At 45.7% G+C, this 22,963-nt stretch overlaps 1 protein-coding gene across 8 annotated transcripts in view; it reads left to right on the top strand.

Annotated features, from left to right (window-relative positions):
- LOC112080975 (protein quaking-A) overlaps positions 1–22,963 on the top strand; it is a 155,268-nt gene that overhangs the window by 67,422 nt on the left and 64,883 nt on the right. For all 8 annotated transcript variants that reach the window (XR_011479584.1, XR_011479586.1, XR_011479588.1 and 5 more), the window contains exons 3-4: positions 7,352–7,468; positions 13,558–13,701. Coding sequence is in view for 3 of the 8 variants with exons in the window: in XM_024146919.2 (XP_024002687.1) it covers positions 7,352–7,468; positions 13,558–13,701 (261 nt within the window). In the remaining 5 variants the exon portion in view is untranslated. The remainder of the gene's footprint in view (positions 1–7,351; positions 7,469–13,557; positions 13,702–22,963) is intronic.

The raw sequence follows: 22,963 nt of genomic DNA on the forward strand, positions 1-22,963 counted from the left end.
AATATGACCAAAACACAGACATTAACAGTAAATATGACCAAAACACAGACATTAACAGTAAACATGACCAAAACACAGACATTAACAGTAAACATTACACACATATTCTTTGTGGATCAGTGTAATCTGAGGGAAATATGTGTCTCTAATATGGTCATACATTGGGCAGGAGGTTAGGAATTGCAGCTCAGTTTCCACCTCATTTTGTGGGCAGTCTCCACATAGCTTGTCTTCTCTCTCTGCTTACGCCGGCCTCTCTCAATAGCAAGGCTATGCTCACTGAGTCTCTACATACAGTAGTCAAGGATTTTCTTCATTTTGGGTCAGTCACAGTGGTCAGGTATTCTGCTGCTGTGTACTCTCTGTTTGGGGAAAGGTAGCAGTCCAGTTAGCTGTTTTTGGGTTGATTCTTTCTAGTGTGTCCAATGGTTCTTAGTTTTTTCTCATCATTTGGGTCGAATTGTGTTGCTGTCCTGAGGCTCTATGGGGTCTGTGTGTTGTGAACAGAGCGCAGAACCAGCTGGCTGAGGGGACTCTTCTCCAGGTTTATCTCTCTGTAGGTGATGGATTTGTTATGGAAGGTTTGGGCATCACTTTCCTTTAGGTGGTTGTAGGATCTAACCGGTCTTTTCTGGATTCTGCTCAGCATATTATTATGTGTTGTACACTGACTGTATGTTTTCCAGAATTCTGCATACTGTCTCAATTGGGTGTTTGTCCCATTTTGGTTATTATTGGTTGGTGAGTGGAACCCAGACCTCACAACCAGGAATGGGTTCTAGAACAGATTGGCGTATTTTTTCTGTTGCCAGTTCCTAATTGTGGGATGTCAATTTTTTTTATTTAATTGACGGCATAGAAGGCCCTTCTTGCCTTGTCCTCTCCGCTCCGGTCTGTTGGGGAATAAGGTGGTTGTGGGGGGGACTGTGCATAGCAAAGATGAGGAAAATGGTAGTAATGACTGAATGCTAAAAACCAAACTGTCACCTGGGAGACGGTGTGTAGTAAGGGAGAAGCTTTGTGATATTATGGTGAACCATAATGCAAAATATGCTGCTTTCAAAGCTGATTGCCACCAAAACTTTATTCATTCACGGAATCTCTCTCACGTCTCTCCCAAAGATGCTCTGTTACCTCTGCGAACTGACTCGTGTCTGCACCCCTTTTGCCTCGTAATGACATCATTACTAGCTAGAGACAGCACACACTTTTATAAAAGCTACTTCTATGCAAATGTTGTTGATCAATACAATAAAATAATTCCCCCCAAAAATACTAATCTGTAGCCCCGTGAAATCTGCCAAAACAAGCTGCATAACTCGATGCATGAACACACTCGTATTGAATATGCATCCATCTCCCCTGGCCCAGGCTACATCCTGATTTACCCGGTTTGTTAATAGAGATTGTCCTTTCAAATAAATCATGACCATTATGTAGTTTGATTGGTGAAAAGTGTAATTGATTGATTAATGCATACATGGCTATCTCTGAAAACTAGACGTGTAATGTAATGCTGTTGAACTCTAAAGACACACAACGATTGAACAGACCAGTAGCTGTGTTTTGTCTGGATCTGGTGTGCTTTGGAGGTCACTTCTGCTGGGTGGAGTTTTCCAGTCAGCCAATCATGTCTCAGAGAGATGTCTACAGCGCATGGGCATACGTTGTAATCATGTTCTGCATATGTAAATATGTTACAATAGACCACATACTCTCGTCTCCCCTGGTAAGAGGATCGAGCCGATATGTGAGCTGTGGCATAATAGCCCAGGGTGCCTGAACGATTGGTGGGAAATATGTCACCACTCAGTGCGGTGCCTGAGGTAGACACATTTCCTGTTGCACTCACGTCTTACTGTATGAAAAAGGAAGTGTTGCTCATTTACAATCCTCTAGTGACAACTCGATTTTCATATTCTTTGTGCTTATCCCTGCTAAGCCCCCCCAATACACTCGGAGACCCTTTGCCATGATCTAATTTCCGCTTCCTTTCCCATCCAGAGCTGCGGTTGAGGTGCACATGTGCACATTGTATACTTCCTTAAAGCCTTGGTAACCCACCTGCTCCCTGCCTCGGAGCCAAACTTCAGAGTGAAGAGCGGGGCGTCGACAACGAGTTTCTCTCAGTGCCCCCGGGCTGCCCCCCTCCGCCTGCCGAGTGCCGATAACAGGGTGTAAACAAAGCCCCTTTAATGTCACTAAGCCTCCTTCCTGGGAGGCCCTCTGAAGTGGGGGCCGGGGCAGGGCGGATGGAGGTGGAGGGGGCGGCTGTGTGCGTGTCGATTCGCAAGGGTTTGAGGAAACTGAGATAAAAGTTGGGGAGAGAAAACTGGCCGCGAAAAGGTCCCAGTGTCTCTAATCTCCTAATGCCTTAAATGAGGAAAGGGTATTGGTTGCTCAGAGAACGCGCCTCCGCCGAGAGAGAGTGCCGGCGGAGAGTTCTTGTCGAGTTTGCAAAATAAATAAATCGGTTATGCATGCATTTCATTCAACAGATAAAGAACGAGACGGATGAGTTTGGGTCAGAACAGAGGTGGCGGAATGGGGATTCATATCCTGAATTTGTAATTTGTACAGTTAGTGCTGGTTATGTTAAAGCACTTTCTCTCCGGTGAATCAGAATGGATGCTGATTATATGGTTGGTTAGCCAGCCTGGCTGTTGAAGCTGCTCATATTCACCATGCTGTAACTAGATGGGCATAGTCTATTTCTAGTACTGCCCTGTGGCCATAGCTACCCGTTATCAGCCATGTTTGATTGATGAAATGGCAGAATTGTGACAGACATGCACACACACTCAAAAACAAGCTGTCTTTTATAGCGATTCCTTGCACGTCACTAGACTTACTCCAGTTAAGTGACTCTTTCTACCGAGGTCTTCATGTGTCGGGAGTTCCTGGCAAGTCTACCTGTCCTCTGAAAGCTGCAACATGTTTGGCTTTGTATTGTTTTATACATGCCAATGGTTTACGATTGGTGGTTCTCCTTTTAACTGGCATCAGCACCTTCACTGCAGGATAAAGACCTGATTTAGTGTTTGCTGCAGGTTAGAGATGATCTGGGACACGGAGAACAATAAGGGGTGATGAGAAAGAGGGTTCTGTTGCAGGTTAGAGATGACCTGGGACACGGAGAACAATAAGGGGTGATGAGAAAGAGGGTTCTGTTGCAGGTTAGAGATGACTGGGACACGGAGAACAATAAGGGTGATGAGAAAGAGGGTTCTGTTGCAGGTTAGAGATGATCTGGGACACGGAGAACAATAAGGGTGTGAGAAAGAGGGTTCTGTTGCAGGTTAGAGATGATCTGGGACACGGAGAACAATAAGGGGTGATGAAGAAAGGGTTCTGTTGCAGGTTAGAGATGATCTGGGACACGGAGAACAATAAGGGTGATGGAAAGGGTTCTGTTGCAGGTTAGAGATGATCTGGGACACGGAGAACAATAGGGGTGTGAGAGAGAGGGTTCTGTTGCAGGTTAGAGATGATCTGGGACACGGAGAACAATAAGGGGTGATGAGAAAGGAGGGTTCTGTTGCAGGTTAGAGATGATCTGGGACACGGAGAACAATAAGGGGTGATGAGAAAGAGGGTTCTGTTGCAGGTTAGAGATGATCTGGGACACGGAGAACAATAAGGGGTGATGAGAGAGTGTTCTGTTGCAGGTTAGAGATGATCTGGGACACGGAGAACAATAAGGGGTGATGAGAAAGAGGGTTCTGTTGCAACTTCTCATGGGGACAGTTCTTACTTCTGTTGAATTGGCAGTTTGAAATCAAATCCCCCGTTCATCAAAGCGTTGCTTTTTCCTCTCTTCTGTTGAATGCTTTGATGGGGCTGGTGTTATTGTCCCGGATGTTTAATGTGGCCCTGCGTTGGCTGACATTTTGAGCCGCGTGGATTTCTCCTGGAGTAGAGAGCGTGTTGACGGCTCAGCCAGACATCGCCAAACATGGCTGCCGCCCACTCCCCTCTTAAAAATAGATATATCCCCCCAGTCCCTTCACGACCCTATGTCCTTGAACCACTCCTATCACCACCCATATCATGCATGTCAAAGGCAGAGTATTTAAAGCCATTGGAAAAACTGTCTCAACTTTGGGAGAAGGGACATTGCCCCCCCCCCCCCCCCCCCCCCCCCACCCCCCCCCCCCCCCCCCCCCCCCCCCCCCCCCCCCCCCTGCTATTCTGCCCCTTCTGGCAGTAATTACTGTCTTGTTCCAGTATTCAAATGAGCAATTTCCCTACTTTCCTGCAAGCCCCTGCTCTGTCATGTACAATCAGCATCAACATATTCATGGCCAGGGAGAATTCACTTCTCTTTCTTATCTGCCTGAGAGCAGTTGCACAGAGATATTTTATTATTTATGTCCATATCAGTATAGGAACTCCTTTCATAACCAAGACTCTCCTCAGATGCGGATTACAGATGCTAGTGTAGGTCTTCTCTGGCTGTATCTTGACATCAACATATAGCCGGGTAATTGGCTGGCAATTTCTAGTATTCCACACAAGCATTAATTGTGCCACCTGCTGGGGTTGGATTAACACTGAGTATATCTGACCTTAAATAGCCATATATCCATGCTGACAGATGGTGTGAAGTATTATCTTACCTCAGAGATATTAGTTCTGGCCAGTTGAGCTATTTCTCTATCTTATGACGGTGAGTAAGGTTGCTAGCTAGCTGTAGAGGTTATGCTTCACCCAGACACCTTGCCCCTGTCGCCTTCAAGTGTCTCAGCTCTTGCTTGGGATGTCAGACTGCTGGCTGATGGAGGAATCCCCATGGCTGACCATGGGTAGAGACTGTGTCTGGGAGCTGGGTCCTCTAGTCTCGTCTGCTGCTTCCACTGTGATGGAGACTGACAGTTTGCTCCTCCTCTGCCTAAAACCCTTGCTAGATACGCTACTGTGTGACCAAAGACAGGACAGGAGGACACGTGCCCCCAATGCCTTGCCGTCACACCACCCCCTCACCACTGTAGTGACCAGAGTTCACCAAACAGACGTTGGCCTAGCCTGCCCTCTTGTCTACCCGAACTCCATAGTAACAGTAACGTCATCCACAGGGAAACGGAAGGGCCTGGAACTCTTACACGTCACCTTCTCAGCTCGGCACTCTACATACGGTAAACATGCCCTGTTTATCATTCAACCACCCTTCCCTTCCCTCTTTCAACATTCTTATTTTTTTAGTTTGCCGAACATTTTTGGATTATTTCGACATCCCCCCCACCGTAGTTCCCAGTAGTTTCATTTATATTTTCCCCTCAAGAAAACAAATCATTTTTTCCAGCTTGTATTCTGGTGATCCTGGTCTCAGTCCGGTGCCGTAATATTGGCTTGGCAGCAGGTTGCACTGCTGGGAACACCAGGGACTCGTACAAGTGCACTTGAAATCATTCTGTTTTTTTATTAGGCCAGGAAAAATAATCTTAATCTCACATGTTCACCTGTTGTCTGGAATCTGCTGTCATGGCAGCAATGAGACGATATCATGTGTCCCATGGAATGAAAGCTGAGGGATCAACAAAATGAAACAAACCACACCAGGAGACCAGTTTTGATTTCTGGGGTAAAAATATATTGGAGGGTATAGTTGCCCATTAATTTCAATTGCACACCTCAAGAGACTGGTGTCTGGCTAGTGGTGTTTTTGTGCTGCATGCACGATAGTAATCACCAGCGGTTAACCTCTCTGGGATATGTGGGACGCTAGCGTCCCAACTGGCCAACATCCAGTGAAAATGCAGAGCGCCAAATTCAAACAAATTACTATAAAAATTTAATTTTCATGAAATCACACATGCAATACACCAAATTTAAAGCTACACTTGTTGTGAGTCCAGCCAACGTGTCAGATTTCAAAAAGGCTTTACGGCGAAAGCAAACAATGCTATTATCTGAGGACAGCACCCCGGCAAACAAACACAGACAATCATATTTCAACCCTCCAGGCGCGACACAAAACGCAGAAATAAAGATATAATTTATGCCTTACCTTTGACGAGCTTCTTCTGTTGGCACTCCACTATGTCCCATAAACATCACAAATGGTCATTTTGTTCGATTAATTCCGTCGCTATATATCCAAAATGTTAATTAATTTGGTGCGTTTGATCCAGAAAAACACCGGTTCCAACTCGCGCAACATAACTACAAAATTTCTCATAAGTTACCTGTAAGCTTTGTCCAAACATTTCAAACTACTTTCCTAATACAACTTTAGGTATTTTTTTAACGTAAATAATCGATCAAATTTAAGACGGGATTAACTGTGTTCAATACCGGAGGAAAACAAAGTGGGGTGTGCTTTTCAGGTCACGCGCCTCTATCAAAGAGTACACATCTCTCTACCCTCGTTCTGAAAAGTGCTACTTCTTCATTTCTCAGAGGAAAAACCTCAACCAATTTCTAAAGACTGTTGTCATCCAGTGGAAGCGATGGGAACTGCAAGAAAGTCCCTTTCTGAATCTGAAAACCGATTGGAAAGAGAGTGACCTCAACAACAAAAAAATCTGAATGGTTTGTCCTCGGGGTTTCGCATGCCAAATAAGTTCTGTTATACTCAGACATGATTCAAACAGTTTTAGAAACTTCAGAGTGTTTTCTATCCAAATCTACTAATAATATGCATATCTTAGATTCTGGGCCTGAGTAGCAGGCAGTTTACTTTCGACACGCTTTTCATCCGGACGTGAAAATGCTGCCCCCTATCCCAAAGAAGTTATTAATACGAACCGTCATGATATCATTCTGCCAGGTAAGCCTACTTTGCAGTTTATATTTTAATTGGGAAGGTTTTATGGGAAAGCCTTTAGAAGTGACTGTTTCGGTATCGACAAACTGGTACACGAAGTGGTAGACAAAGGCATTCCCATGCCGTAACTTCAGAAGGTTTCAAGAAATACCAATGACTGTTGCGTTCTTTACATGTGGGCTCAGGAACTGAAGAAAAAAAAACTGTTCCCAAATGCTCAGTGTGACCAACCGCCAACAGGCTTGTAAAATATTTACATTTTAATTATTTAGCAGACTTGTAGTAGTGAGAGCATACATTTTCGTACCAGTCCCCCGTGGTAATCGAACCCACAACCCAGGCATTGCGAGCGCCATGCTCTACCAACTGAGCCAATGAAAAAATGTATCCGCGGGTGTTCATTTCAGGCCCTGATCATGTGATTAAGATAAGTAGCCTATCACAGGACAATAATTCATCGTGTGCAAGTAGTTGTATATTTCATTTTCATTGTGGCCTGATTATCTACACTGCGGTCTGAATGTGAAATACTCTTTTTACCCTGAATAATAATGTTTGATTCCCTATCTCCCTGTCTCTCTGTAGTATAACTTCGTGGGCAGAATCCTGGGGCCTCGTGGACTCACCGCCAAGCAGCTGGAAGCAGAAACTGGATGTAAAATCATGGTGCGAGGCAAGAGCTCCATGAGGGACAGAAAGAAGGTGAGCTCATTGGTTTATTTTCTCTTTCTACCCCCCACTGCTTTTTCACTAAATTTTTCAACAAAAAAAAAGCCTCTGATTTAAGACCCACTTCTAATTGCCTCGTAGTAAAAAGCCTATTTAGATTTCTTACTCCGCGTGGAGAAGTAAACATTTTTACTATAGCTCAACCAGCTATCAGTGTAACAATTATAACCTACATAAAATGTAAGGAAGCCATGACTCTGTTCTGGAAAGGCTGCTCAGTGGGAAGTGACCTCTGAAGTGACAGTGGTAGGCCTGGGCCAAGGGCTCTTTTCTGGGCTTGGCCGCGGTGATGTGTTGATTTCTGAAAGGCCACCCACGTCACGGTGGTGGCAGTCAAAGATGGCTGCCTGCATCATCTCAGAATCCCTAGATGTACGGCGGCAACCCAACTAGCAGAAGGGTCAAACATAACATTGGACTGATCATTGGTAGCATATAGTTGTTACTTGTATGTAGTTCTGATCTATCCACAGTGGAATCTGTCACTTTTCCTCTGTATAGATATTTCAGAGATTACATTTTTAAAGCAAATGCCAGCCATTTCTATGACGCCTTTCAAAACATATGCAGGTGCTTTGACAATGCGACAACACATTATTTTAAAGACAGACATGCTCATTTACTTTTACGTTTTAGTCATTTAGCAGACGCTCTTTACAGAGAGACTTACAGGAGCAATTAGGGTTAGGTGCCTTGCTCAAGGGCAGATAAACCGATTCTTCCACCTAGTCATATCAGGGATTCAAACCAGCGACCTTTTGGTTACTGGCCCAGCGTTCTTAACCGCTAGGCTACATGCGGTTCGGTTCCTCTCCCCCCTCAGTCTAGTTAATTTGTCAGGCAGCAGATATCCATACCGGTGTATTTGCTCAAGTAAGGTGGGAGAAATGTACGTTATCCACTCCACGAGGGACCCCCCCCCCCCCCGCCTGGACAGAGGCAGCAGCAGAAAGCATCGACGGCAGAATGCCCAAGGATTCTCACCGGAGCCTCAATCCTAGAAGCGCCGCTTTCTAGCTCCAGGGGTGGGTTCTCTTTCTATACCACCACCGTCATTCTTGGCTTATTTTTTTGTATTTCTCTTCATCTCCTTTGGAGTTTGTTCATTATCACAGCACTGGTTATTTTTTATTTTTTTGCTTGTTCCATCTTTTAGAATTAGATTAAGTGGGCGTTAGGTTTCATACACCTCATTTAGAAGCATGGCTCGCCCCGAAGCTCTTCTCGGCTCATTTATTTGATCTCTGATTACTTTTATAATCTGAAGGCTTGATGACCCAGGGTATCTTATTTTCCTTCATGTGTCTCTCTATGGCCCTGAGACCTGTCCAACGCTCTCTGCAATTATAGGCCTATAAACGGACCAGCAGTTTTAACTGCTTCTAATAAATACGAGTCTGAAAAATACGATGCTTTTAAGAGCATGTCATATAAAAAGGGGAATAACAAAAGATAAAAAAATATAGATTGTGCCACCTCGTGTAAGGTTCAAAGGCAAAAATGTACGGGCTCAACCAGGACTGAGAATGGGGTAGGTATGGGAGGCGGTGGGGGCATTACTGCAGATAAGAATGGGTTCTCAATCAACTTACCTGGTAAAATAAGTGTTAAAACGTCTTATGGCTGAAATCCCGTTAACGGGATCGATTTGACAACAGCCAGTGAAAGTGCAGGGTGCCAAATTCAAACAGAAATCTCACAATTAAAATTCCTCAAACATTACAAGTATTATACACCGTTTTAAAGATAAACTTGTTGTTAATCCCACCACAGTGTCCGATTTCAAAAAGGCTTTACGACAAAAGCATACCATGCGATTATGTTAGGTCAACGCCAAGTCACAGAAAAACACAGCCATTTTTCCAGCCAAAGAGAGGAGTCACAAAAAGCAGAAATAGAGATAAAATGAATCACTAACCTTTGATGATCTTCATCAGATGACACTCATAGGACTCATAGAGATACCAGCCATGTTGTGGAGTCAACAGAAGTCAGAAATAGCATTATAAATATTCACTTACCTTTGATGATCTTCATCGTAATGCACTCCCAGGAATCCCAGTTCGATAAAGTCCATAATTTATGTCCAAATACCTCCTTTTTGTTTGCGCGTTTAGTTCACAAATCCAAATTTATGAGGCGCAGGCACTTAGTCCAGACGAAAATTCTAAAAGTTCCATTACAGTTTGTAGAAACATGTCAAACGATGTATAGAATCAATCTTTAGGATGTTTTTATCATAAATCTTCAATAATATTCCAACCGGACAATTCCTTTGTCTTTAGAAATCGAAAATGAACGCAGCTCACTCTCACGGCTGCMCGCATGACTTAGCTCATGGCGTTCTGCCAGACCTCTTAGTCAAACAGCTCTTATTCGCTCCCCCTTCACAGTAGAAGCCTGAAACAAGGTTCTAAAGACTGTTGACATCTAATGGAAGCCTTAGGAAGTGCAATCGGATCTTGGATAGGCAAATACTTAAAAACCTACAAACCTCAGATTTCCCACTTCCTGGTTTGATTTTTTCTCACGTTTTTGCCTGCCATATGAGTTCTGTTATACTCACAGACGTCATTCAAACAGTTTTAGAAACTTCATAGTGTTTTCTATCCACATCTACTAATAATATGCATATCTTAGCTTCTGGGCCTGAGTAGCAGGCAGTTTACTCTGTGCACCTTATTCGTCCAAGCTACTCAATACTGCCCCCCAGCCATAAGAAGTTAAATGGACAAATATGAAGAAATTAAACTTCCACCTATCATTGTCACCCCCAGCACTGAAGCCAACAGTGACCTAACCAGGAACCTCTGTCTCTCTTCCTCACCTCGGTCAGTCAGTCTGTCTGTAGTTTCCCCTCACTGAACCTCCTTGTGTTCTCCCAGACTTCCCTGCAAGAGAGCAGTAGCAGGGGGATAATGCAGTATTTTTATTCAGGAGCCACTGTTTTTCAGCTCTCAATAATTCAGTTTGCACCTCCCTCCAGGGGCTTGCCCAGCCCGCCGGTGGCTGGAGCAGTGGAGCAAGGGGGAGTAGAGGAAGAGGGGGAGGCATGTGATAAATGGACTCCCCAGTATGGAGAACTAGGCAGACGGGGGGGGGGGGTTTGACGTGAGACAAATGGAGGTAGAGTCGTGGCTGCAGGTGACGCCGCTGGGCTGTTGGTGGCAGGTGGTCTCTGTGGCTTATTCAAGGAACTCCGGTTCTGGTGGATGCCTGTGTCACAGGTACTGTGTGTAACCTTGAATGAGAGGTGTCTTGTGGAATACATAGACTCTGGCTATACACATAGGGCAGCATCTATTTAAAGGTGTTCAAGCAACTACTAAGTAAAAGATCACTAAAATACAGTTCAGTCAATTTGAAGTGTGACCCAACTAGACAAAAATTCAGAGTCTGCACATGTTGACCTCGGATGGTCTTAGAAAGAAGACTGATTTAGGTAATTGCTCACTTGATTGCGTTGCCTTTAAAAAAAAGGTCCAGGCTAAGTTTAACGCCCGTTCTCAATAACAAGGCACCTCCTATAGTGTGAACAGTCAGTCATCTTAAGTCACCACTCTGTTCCCTCCACGTCACCATCATTGATGTGGCAGTGCAGATGGAATAGGAACAGACAGGGAAGACAAACACACGATAATAACCTGTCCCTGGGATGATGCTTTGTCCTCTGATCAAATGAGGCCTAAATCAGGGAGGGACTCTTCAGGAAAATACACGCTGGAGACCATGTGTTCACACTACTACGATCACAGCCCAACTCCTAAAGAACTGCTCCTTTGAAGGTGGTTATAAAAATGGCAGCTCTTTCTGTGTAAATAATAAAACAAAAAAATGGATTTCAGGGCTTAGTTTGTAGTTTTTTCTAACCAGGTCTTCACGGCAATGGCCTTTCMGTGTGCAGTTGCCCCCAAGTCCCTTTTTAGCCTGGTGGCATTTGACTTAACATAGGGGATGAGTTGAAAACTTACAACTCAGATTTCCCACTTCCTGGTTGGAATTTTCTCAGGTTTTCACCTGCCATATGAGTTCTGTTATACTCACAGACATCATTCAAACAGTTTTAGAAACTTCAGACTGTTTTCTATCCAAATCTACTAATAATATGCATATATTAGCAACTGGGACTGAGTAGCAGGCAGTTTACTCTGGGCATGCTTTTCATTCAAAAGTGAAAATTCTGCKCCCTATCCATAACAAGTTAAGTGCATCACCCTTTGGCTAAGAGGCGCTATTCAGGAACCCTTGGGGACCGGGCGAGCTAGAGGGACAGCTGGCTACAACAGTCGCTTAATGGTGAAATGTGCATTCCGACCCCGTGTTGCTATAAATAGTATTTCTCGATTCGCCCAGGTTCATCCTAGCACCAGCTGACCACACCAGCTACTCCTGTCGAGGGCTATGGAACTTTAGTCTTCCAATAAAACAAACCAGAAGGGATGAGTCAAATTAAACTGGACGTGTGGTGTCTTCCGTGTTAAGAGCATAACCTTGGTCGAGGATTTATTGAGCTCAAGCTTAAACGGGAGGTTCAGTGCGCCACACAAGCAAGTCATTGCCTTTATAGATGTTCTCATAACGTTCATATTTTGGCAAACTCCATTTCTTGGCGGCATGTCTCTCAGACGGTTTCAGATGTCAGTAAACACAATTCGGTCTCTCTTCAAAGGCCTTCCCAGCCCCCTCCTTCCCAGCATGCCCTGCGGTTGCACCAGGCCCCTGCGTCCCACCACTCCTCCCCCTGTTTGTCATGTTGTCACTTTCTCTCTCATAGGACGCTGTGTGACCTTGTTCACTGCCAGCCACGGTGGGTAAGTGGCGCTCCGCCCCACTCCTAGCCTTACCCCTTCTTGAGGCAGGACTGTGAATCCTCAGCCCCCACAGTGCTGGAGATGTCTCTCTGTTTAGTGTTCATTCACTCCCCATCTTCTCTCTCTCTCTCGTCTCTCTCCCGTAGTCACACACACACACACACACCTAAAATTGACAGTTAGCCCCTGTTCATCCCTCCACAAACTGTTGACTCACCATTACCATGCCTCATCAATAGGCCAAAAGCAAACAGCCCATTTGTGAAATAATTTTGTCTTCTGCCAGTTAAAAGCCCTGCTCCCGCTGTGGAAGAGGTAAACACGAGAGAGGAATATCAAACTTAATTCTCTGTGTTGGTGTGAGACGGCGGAGTGTGGCAAAGACCCGTATCATGGCAACAGCCCGCTCTCGGCAGAGGCAGGTTACCGGCGGCATATCGCTACACTCTGGCTTGGCGCGGTGTATTAGTAAACGCTCATAGTCACAAAGGCTTAGAGGAAATGGTGAGCTGAGACCTCACACCCACACAGCGGTAAGCTGTTATGCCGGTGTGACCCAAAGCTCTTTGTGCGGTGCAGCGCTGTCAGCAAACGTCTCAAAAGAAGCCAGGTAAATTGAGAGAGCAAGTCAGAATTGAGTGAATTTATTTATTTTCTTTAAGTTAGGTATGAGGAGTTTTTCAAAACCTGGGTGTGAAGACTTACATATGAATTTACCTCTTCCATCCATTTCCCCATCGCTGTCTCGTCAGTCCAACACCGGGCCCCATTGTGTTCAGATTGAAATGGCCCTCTTAAGCTTCCACGCGACTTGCTCATCAGTTTGTGAATAAAGCCTGTCCTTCCTTTTCAAGGAGCACCACTCACAATTTAACACCTCGAAGTGCTTCGCGTCCCCCTTTTCAGAGTGAGGTAAATGGCTCTCTCAGGGGCCCATTGTTACCTGGGCACAATTGTCCTGTCACACACCCACCCACCATGTCAATGTGTCGACAGCACTGTAGGTCTCCTCTGAGAAGGTTAGTCAGATTGAAAAGCCTGCAGGCCTCTGATATACATACATATTCTCCTCAGATGTTTAGTTGCTATAGGGATAGCTGTCAACCTTTTGATGTGGGGCTCTAATAAAGGCAGTATGTCCTTTCAAAGTTGAAGCTCCATTTCTAAAGGGTCTTGGCCTGTCACCGCTGCCCCCCCCCATCCACTCTAATCTCTCTCTATTCTCTCCCTCTCGCTTCTCTTCTTTCACAGGAGGAGCAGAACAGAGGCAAGCCCAACTGGGAACATCTGAACGAGGAACTGCACGTCCTGATCACGGTGGAGGACACACAGAAGCGCTCTGAGATCAAGATGAAAAGAGCCTTAGAGGAGGTCAAGAAGCTCCTGGTGCCCGCGGTGAGTAATACTGAGGGTTAGTCAGTTTGGTGCCCGGGGTGAGTAATACTGAGGGTTAGTCAGTTTGGTGCCCGCGGTGAGTAATACTGAGGGTTAGTCAGTTTGGTGCCCGCGGTGGTAGTACTGCCACGAGGGTTAGTCAGTTTGGTGCCGCGGTGAGTAGTACTGCACGAGGGTAGTCAGTTTGTGCCCGCGGTGAGTTAATAACTTGCCACGAGGGTTAGTCAGTTTGGTGCCCGCGGTGAGTAGTACTCCACGAGGGTTAGTCAGTTTGGTGCCCGCGTGAGTAGTACTGCCACGAGGGTAGTCAGTTTGGTGCCTGCGGTGAGTAGTACTGCCACGAGGGTTAGTCAGTTTGTGCCCGCAGTGGAGTAGTACTGCCACGAGGGTTAGTCAGTTTGGTGCCCGCGGTGAGTAGTACTGAGGGTTAGTCAGTTTGGTGCCCGCGGTGAGTAGTACTGCCACGGGTTAGTCAGTTTGGTGCCCGCGGTGATTAATACTGCACAGGGTTAGTCAGTTTTGGTGCCGCGGTGAGTAGTACTGCCACGAGGGTTAGCAGTTTTGGGCCCGCGGTGAGTAATACTTGCCACGGGGGTTAGTCAGTTTTTGGTGCCCGCGTGAGTAGTACTGAGGGTAGTCAGTTTGGTGCCCGCGGTGAGTAGTACTGCCACGAGGGTTAGTCAGTTTGGTGCCCGCGGTGAGTAATACTGCCACGAGGGTTAGTCAGTTTGGTGCCCGCGGTGAGTAATACTGCCACGAGGGTTAGTCAGTTCTCCACAAGCAGAAAGGGGGGGTGATACAATCTCTTTTCTGTATTAGGGGTGTGCCGAGTAGTCGGACAAAACCGGTATCCTAACGGATATGAGCAGTTGTCCTGATACGATTATGATAAGAGTATTTTCTGTTAAAATATATTTTTGCGTGCCAGCAGGTATCTTTCAATGAAGTGAGATTTTGCGTAGTCTAAATAAGTAAAATGGCTAGTTCCCCTGTCTGCAAAGAGAATGGCGGTCTGTACATTGATCCTGCTGCTCTGATTGGATAGAGCGAAGCTATGTTTCTCCTTCCACCCGCTTAGCTGCGTAGTTTCACCTGCTCACTTCTCCTCGCATGTTTCAGTCTGATCATTTAGATCGCTCCTGTCTCCTGCTACTACGATAAATCAAATGGTGAGGACGTTTGCTAGCATAGTATCAAACAAGCTGGGTGAGGGTAGTGGGAAACAAGAGATTTCTGACTGAGTGACCGCAAACTTGTCTTCCCGCAGCAAATTGAAGAGACAGACACACACTGCTCCTAATCTGCAGCTTTTCTGGGTATTTTGCCAACATCTATCTAGGGATATTAAAACACTTTTGTGTTTTCCGATCATGAGAATCATCCGATCTATCAACTGTCAATTTACAGATAAGATTATACATACGAGTATGGCCAGGTCAGCAGTCCCCTAGTCTGTTAGTGGGGAGCTTTAAACATGAACACAAGTAGGCTATCACAATAAGGACATTTCAGTTTGTTCTGTTTTCCTGGATAAAGGACTGGGTGTGTCACTTTTAGAAACAGACAGCACTATGCATCCTGTGAGAGTGTTCTCTCCATATTTCACTTCCTCACATGATGCCGGAGAAGGCCATCAGGAGCCCGGTTGCCCGCGGCGAACAGACCGGCCGGACAGCTGTACCTCCGGATCCCCTGTCAGGAAGCGAGTTGGAGTGGGTATCTGACCCACGGAAACGGGGCCAAGGCTCTGCAGGCCAAGCAGCCCCGTTTTGTAATCGGGTTTATTTCAGGGGACATCACGGGTCCATCACGTCACCACACGGGGCCTCCCGGCAATGTTTTACACTCTCTCCCAGAGGCCTGGCGTCACTTGAATCTCTTCAATCCAATGGCTACAGAGAGAATAGCCTCAGATCAACTCTTTTCTCCTTTGTTTTGAGATGAATCCTCAACCCTCCAACTCTTCCGCTTTGTTGCCGTTTCTGAGCGAGGGACAATTTCAACCTCTCACGGAGTACGACACCAGAGGCTGAAGCAGCGATGGCGGCGAGTGACTGTGCTGACTGTGTGGGTGACGCAGCGTGAGTCACTGTCAGCCAGGGTGGGGGGAGATGAACAAACATGCATGTACACCCAGCTCATCCCTCACTTCCCCTCTGAAGTCATCAGCTGCAAAGAGCCACGCTTATAGTCAAGCTGAGTGTCCCCAGAAATAGAATTTCTCATAAATATATCTTACATTATGCTCTCATGTGTAAGCTCACTTTGATGTCAAGTGAGGAGAGTAGTACTGACAGTAGCAGGTTTTCCCTCTACCTTTTACCACAGGAAAGTTTAGTTAATGATCCATTCTAGAAATTCCAAAGTAATTTCCCTATTATACAACCCTCACTGGCTTGGTGGCAGTTCGTATCAGCACAGCGACAAGCTCCTTTCATTTCCACGTAGGGCTAAATATACTGTTGAGAAGCTGCCGTGAAGCTGCTGTGCCTAGTTTGTTGGCTGAGTGCAGTATTTCAGTATTTCCGCTATTACTTGTAATAGTCCTGTGTGGCTTCCCAGAATGGCGGCTCATTGGGGTTTATCTCCCCATGAAGTCCTCCAGGGGCTCTTCTCTCTCTCCTCTCTCTAGTGTTGTCATTGTCACCGTGGGTGGGTGGGCAGCCCGGGCTGGCAGTAATGCCCTTTATCATGCTAAACTAAATTGGATTAAAGCTGTGGCWATGTCTACCCGGCAACGCACTTTTTAATGAAGGGCATCTTCTCTGCATTTGGCAGCGTGAAATTGTCTTTATTAAATCGCTCGGGGAAACAAATGAGGTCACCGGTTTCTTCAACTTCCTCTTTCAAGGAAATTCTTTACGGTCCCCATCAGGCTGGGCTGGGGTTGTTGTCTTGGGAGAAGGATGAGACGCTGACTAAAGTTGTCTGTTTGGCCTTGAGGCAATAGCTATTTCAGCCTTGTCTTGTAACAAAAACTGACACCCTTGTGCTGAAATAAGTAAGACTGATTTCTGATGGCATTTAGAAATTGAAATGGGAGCCTCTGCTAGTTGATTTATGTGTTGGCTGATATTGAAACAGGCGTTGTGGGTGTGTGACTCTTATGTCCCACCCCTTCTCTAGATCACCCCACGAGCCAGAGAGCTTGACTGACTGCAAGGAGAGGGTGCTGATGGGAAGTGGCAAAGGTTCAGCTATTCCCGCCTCGCGGCAGCTCCCGATCCCGTGAACTTTTCAACTCCCGACAAAGTCGGAGTAGAGGGAGAGATGAGAGGCGAGAAATGACGGGAGGGGGGAGTTTGATTAAGCTGCTCTTTCAAGTGTGGCTTTATACCGCTGATCCAGCCCCTCTTCACACCCCCTCCTCTCTTCCCTCAGCCCCACTGCCACCCGCCTCAGCATGCTGCTGGTGTGTGCCACAGAGCCTTGCTCTCCTGTCATGTCTACTGGGTAATAAGGCCCTGAACACTGCCTCCAGCGTAGCCCTGCTGCACTCTGGCTAACCCTGCAGAGCACCTGCACTATCCCCCAGTGGCAGTCCTAGTCTATGTGATTGGAACCAGGTAGCCTATGTGATTGGAACCAGGTAGCCTATGTGATTGGAACCAGGTAGCCTATGTGATTGGAACCAGTTAGCCTATGTGATTGGCAACCAGGTTAGCCTACTGTGCATCTGGAACCATGTATTCCTATGTTTTGATTGGAACCAGGTAGCCTATTGATTGGAAACCAGGGTAGCCTATGTGATTGGAACCAGGTAGCCTATGTGATTGGAACCAGGTAGCCCTAGTGTGATTTGGAACCAGGTAGCCTATGTGATTGGAACCAGGTAGCCTATGTGATTGGAACAGTAGCCTATGTGATTGGAACCAGGTAAGTCTATGTGATTTGGAACCAGGTAGCTATGTGATTGGAAACCCAGTTAGCAGTGTGATTGGAACCAGGTAGCCTATGCTGATTGGAACCAGGGTTGCCTATTTGATTCGAACCAAGGTAGCCTATGTGATTGGAACACCGTGGTAGCCATATGTGATTGGAACCAGGTGCCTATTGTGATTGGGACCAGGTAGCCTATGTGATTGGGACCAGGTAGCCCTATGTGATTGGAACCAAGTAGCCTATGTGATTGGAACCAGGTAGCCTATGTGATTGGAACCAAGGTAGCCTATGGATCTGGAACCAGGTAGCCTATGTGATTGGTAACCAAGGTAGCGCTACTGTGATTGGGACCAGTAGCCTATGTGATTTCGGGACCAGGTAGCCTATGTATTGGACCAGCGTTAGCCTATGTGATTGGACCAGGTTTAGCCTATGTGATTTGGGACCAGGTAGCCTATGTGATTGGGACCAGGTAGCCTATGTGATTGGGACCAGGTAGCCTATGTGATTGGGACCAGGTAGCCTATGTGATTGGAACCAGGGTATCCTATGTGATTGGAACCAGGTAGCCTATTTGATCCTCCTGTTCCCAGTGACAGAGTAATGGATTCATTAGCACTCGGATGAGGGTTGGTGTGATTACCTCATAGCAGGCAGGAGATCATCATAACATCAGTGTCACCCAAAAGTGATATCAGAGAGGGAAACAGATTTTCAATTCGCTGAGGAGAACACTTATATCGGTCTTAGGCAGGTTGAACACAGGGCCCTCAATCAAATCCAGTCCAGTCTAATTAGGTTGCACTTCCACACAATGTTTTGGTTTGATACAAAAGCATTGTAAAGAATTAATTGGCATTTAAAAAAATATATATTTATATATATTTTTTTAAGCGTTTCTCGCGGATCAGGCTTAGAACATTATGGCCCACTGGCTGCCAGCTTGTCATGTTCAGGCTGATAAAGATGTATAGCGAGACGTCAGTGTGCATTTAATTTAATGGAAGTGTGTCGTTAGAATTCATCTTTTGTCTGGCACAGTTGTAAATGACTTGAATTCTCTGGGCTGGCAGGCTGTAATGAGATATGTGTTGAGGTTGTAGTTCTCTGGGCTGGCAGGCTGTAATGAGGTATGTGTTGAGGTTGTAGTTCTCTGGGCTGGCAGGCTGTAATGAGGTATAAAATCTTTTGACGTGTATATGTGTGTGTATATATATATAGATGATGTTGACCGATTTTTATGATTTTTCAACACCAATACCGATTAATCTGACAATTTTTTGTGTATGTGTGTGTAATAATGACAATTACAACAATACTGAATGAACACTTTTATTTGAACTTAATATAATACATAAATAAAATCAGTTGAGTTTCAAATAAATAATGAAGCATGTTCAATTTTGGTTTAAATAATGCAAAAACACAGTGTTGGAGACGAAAGTAAAAGTGCAGTATGTGCCATGTAAAAAAAGCTAACGTTTAAGTTCCTTGCTCAGAACATGAGAACATATGAAAGCTGGTGGTTCCTTTTAACATGAGTCTTCAATATTCCCAGTTAAGAAGTTTTAGGTTGTCATTATTATAGAAATGATTACCTTTCAACTGTATTTCATATACCTTTGACTATTGGATGTTCTAATAGGCACTTTAGTATTGCCAGCCTTATCTCATGGGGTTGATAGGCTTGAAGTCATAACAGCGCTGTGCATCAAGCATTGAGAAGAGCTGCTAGCAAACGCAGTAAAGTGCTGTTTGATTGAATGCTTACGAGCCTGCTGCTGCCTACCACCGCTCAGTCAGACTGCTCTATCAAATATCAAATCATGAACTTAATTATAATATAATAAACACACAGAACTACGAGCCTTTGGTCATTAATATGGTAAAATCCGGAAACTATCATTTCGAAAACGAAACGTATATTCTTTCAGTGAAATATGGAACTGTTTCATATTTTATCAAACGGGTGGAAACCCTAAGTCTAAATATTGCTGTTACATTGCACAACCTTCAATGTTATGTCATAATTGTGTAAAATTCTGGCAAATTAATTACGGTCTTTGTTAGGAAGAAATGGTCTTCACAGAGTTTGCAACGAGCCAGGCGGCCCAAACTGCTGCATATACCCTGACTCTGCTTGCACAGAACGCAAGAGAAGTGACAATTTCACTAGTTAATATTGCCTGCTAACATGCATTTCTTTTAACTAAATATACAGGTTTAAAAAAATATATACTTCTGTGTATTGATTTTAAGAAAGGCATTGATGTTTATGGTTAGGTACATTTGTGCAACGATTGTGCTTTTTTCGCGAATGTGCTTTTGTTAAATCATCAGCCGTTTGGCGAAGTTGAAGTAGGCTGTGATTCCATGATAAATTAACAGGCACCGCATTGATTATATGCAACGCAGAACAAGATAGTTAAACTAGTAATATCATCAACCATGTGTATTTAACTAATGATTATGTGAAGAATGATTGTATTTTAAAAGATAAGTTTAATGCTAAGTAGCAACTTAGCTTGGCTCCTTGCAACCACAAGGTCCTTTTGATGCTGCACTTGCGTAACATGTGGTCAGCCTGCCACGGAGGCTCCTCATGGATTGCAATGTAATCGTCCGTAATCGGCGTCCAAAAAGACGATTACCGATTGTTATGAAAACTTGAAATCGGCCCTAATTAATCGGCCATGTCGTAGGTCGACCTCTAATATATATGTGTGTGTGTCTCTCTGTCAGTATTAGCTATTATAGAAACCATTTCATTAACATACAATGCAGCAAGGTTTGTGTAGTGCTGTTATATAGAAATATATCCTATTGAGATACTTGGTCTAATCTTGAAAAGGAGACGCTAGAAGAGATACTTGGTCTCATCTTGAAAAGGAGAAGCTAGATGAGATACTTGGTCTCGTCTTGAAAAGGAGAAGCTAGATGAGATACTTGGTCTAGTCTTGAAAAGGAGAAGCTAGGAAGGATGAATAGACACACATTTGCCACAGTACTTACAAAAGTATGCAGGGATTCACTTTCACACTAAACTGCTGCCAACTGTCACATATTGTCCTAATTTGATCCGTTCGCTGTACTTGACCGTTAGATATGTTTGTTTAATTGATGGATGGTGCCTCTGTAACGATATTACTACCCTCTCCTTGCCGTAAGTCGTCAGCTCAGATGCCCAACCGTAACTCTGTCGCCCATCACTCTGGCCATCTGCCAGACTAATACATGTGAAATAAAACTCATACTGTATAAGCACCCACCAAATTCTTATTACTTACAATGGGTTATTTTAGCGTTATCTAGCAGTTTCTGCTGTTATTGTTCTCAGTGGGCCTTCATGTCGATGTTTAATACGGCAGCGGCAGCATGGTGTTATTTTCCTACTTTTGTGTGTTAGGAATTGGCCTACCAGACTGTGAGCATGCCTATCGCCCCTGTCAAGATGCTCCCTAGGCCTTTGAAGATTGTTCGGGTTTAAACTGCGCTATAGGCCAAAACCGGTGTCAAGATTTCTTTGGTGCCGCTGACGACACGCTCTGTTGATCGCCGGTAGTAAAGATGGCCGAGGGAGATGCATCTAAATGACTTCTGGGTAATTGAATCCAGGAGCCGATGTTTGTCTAATATTCCAGAGACCGAATCAGAGGGAGAGAAGGGGCTGTTTCTCAGATTACTTCCACCATGGTAATTAGCTTTTCTAATCTGATAAAAACCTGACCAATTGGTTTCCTCTTTGTTTTCCTGTGCCATCATACCCATCACCATCATCATACCCACCACCATCATCACCCATCATCATTCACACTCATCACCGCCACCAACATCACCATCACCACACCCATCACCGCCATCACACCCATCACCACCACCACCACCATCATACCCATCGCTGCCGCAACCACCACACCCATCACAGTGTGATGGTGGTGGGGGCAATGGGTGTGGTGTGTGCCTCTGGTGTTTAGCTGGTTGGGGGACAGCAGGGTGTTTAGCTGATTGGGACAGGCAGTGTGTTAGATGGTGTGGGTGACAGCAGGGTGTTTAGATGGTTGCGGGACAGCAGGGGTTTAGCGATGGGGACAGCAGGTGTTAGATGTGTGGACAGCAGAGGTTAGCTGTGGACAAAGCAGGTGTTAGATGTTGGGGACACAGGTTTAGCTGGTGGGGGGACGCAGGGGTGTTTAGCTGGATTGGGGGACAGCAAGGTGTTTTAGCTGGTTGGGGACACCCAGGGTGTTTAGCTTGGTGTGGACAGCAGGGTGTTTAGTGGTTGGTGGGACAGCAGGGTGTTAGTGTTGGGGGACAGCAGGGTTTAGATGGCTTGGGGGACAAGCAGGGGTGTTTACTGTGTGGGACGAGCAGGGTGTTTTAGCTGGTTTGGGGGACAGCAGGCGTGTTAGATGGTTGTGGACATGCAGGGTGTTTAGTGGCTTGGGGACTAGCAGGGTGTTTAGACTTGGTGAAGCAGGGTGTTTAGATGCTTGGGACAGCAAGGGTGTTTACGACTTGGGGACAGCAGGTTTTAGCATCGTGGGGGACGCAGGTGTGTTTAGCTGGTTGGGGACAGCAGGTGTTTTTTAGCTGCGTTGGGGACAGCAGTGGTGTTTAGTGTTGGAGGACCAGAGGTGTTAGATGCTTGGGGACAGCAGTGTTTATATGGTTGGTGGGACAGGCAGCGTGTTTTAAAATGGTTGGGGACAGCAGGTTTTAGATGGTTGGGGACAGCAGGGTGTTTTAGCTGGTTGGGGGACAGCAGGTGTTTAGCTGTTGGCCGCCAGAGGTTTTAGCTGGTTGGGGACAGCAGCGAGTTTTAGCTTGTTGGCGGACACAGGGCTGTTTAGATTGGTTGGGACAGCAGGCGTGTTTACAGAGGTTGGGGACATGGCAGGGTGTGTAGCTGGTTGGGGACAGCAGTGTTTTAGCTGTGGCGGGACAGCAGGGTGTTTAGCTGGTTGGGGACAGCAGGGTGTTAGCTAGGTTGGGGACAGCAGGGTTTGTTTAGATGCTTGGGGGACAGCAGGGTGTTAGCTGGTTGGGGACAGCAGGGGTTTAGCTGTTGGGGGGGGACAGCAGGCTGTTTAGCTGGTTGGGGACAGCAGGTGTTTAGCTTGGGGGACAGCAGGGTGTTAGATGCTTGGGACAGCAGGTGTTTAATGCTTGGGGGACAGCAGCAGTGTTAGATCTTGGGACAGCAGTGTTTAGATGCTTGGGGACACAGGTGTTTAAATGCGTTGGGACAGCAGGGTGTTTAGATGTATGGCTGATATGCATTACTGGAGAGAGAGTTAGCAGATGTTGATGGAAGTCAAGATGGACCACGTTTGTGATGGCAGAAGCGCTTGTTTTTAGTCTGATTGACAGCCGCTGACTG

This window comes from Salvelinus sp. IW2-2015, unplaced genomic scaffold (genome assembly GCF_002910315.2).
Source record: "Salvelinus sp. IW2-2015 unplaced genomic scaffold, ASM291031v2 Un_scaffold16625, whole genome shotgun sequence".
In the NCBI taxonomy this organism is placed as follows: domain Eukaryota; kingdom Metazoa; phylum Chordata; class Actinopteri; order Salmoniformes; family Salmonidae; genus Salvelinus; species Salvelinus sp. IW2-2015.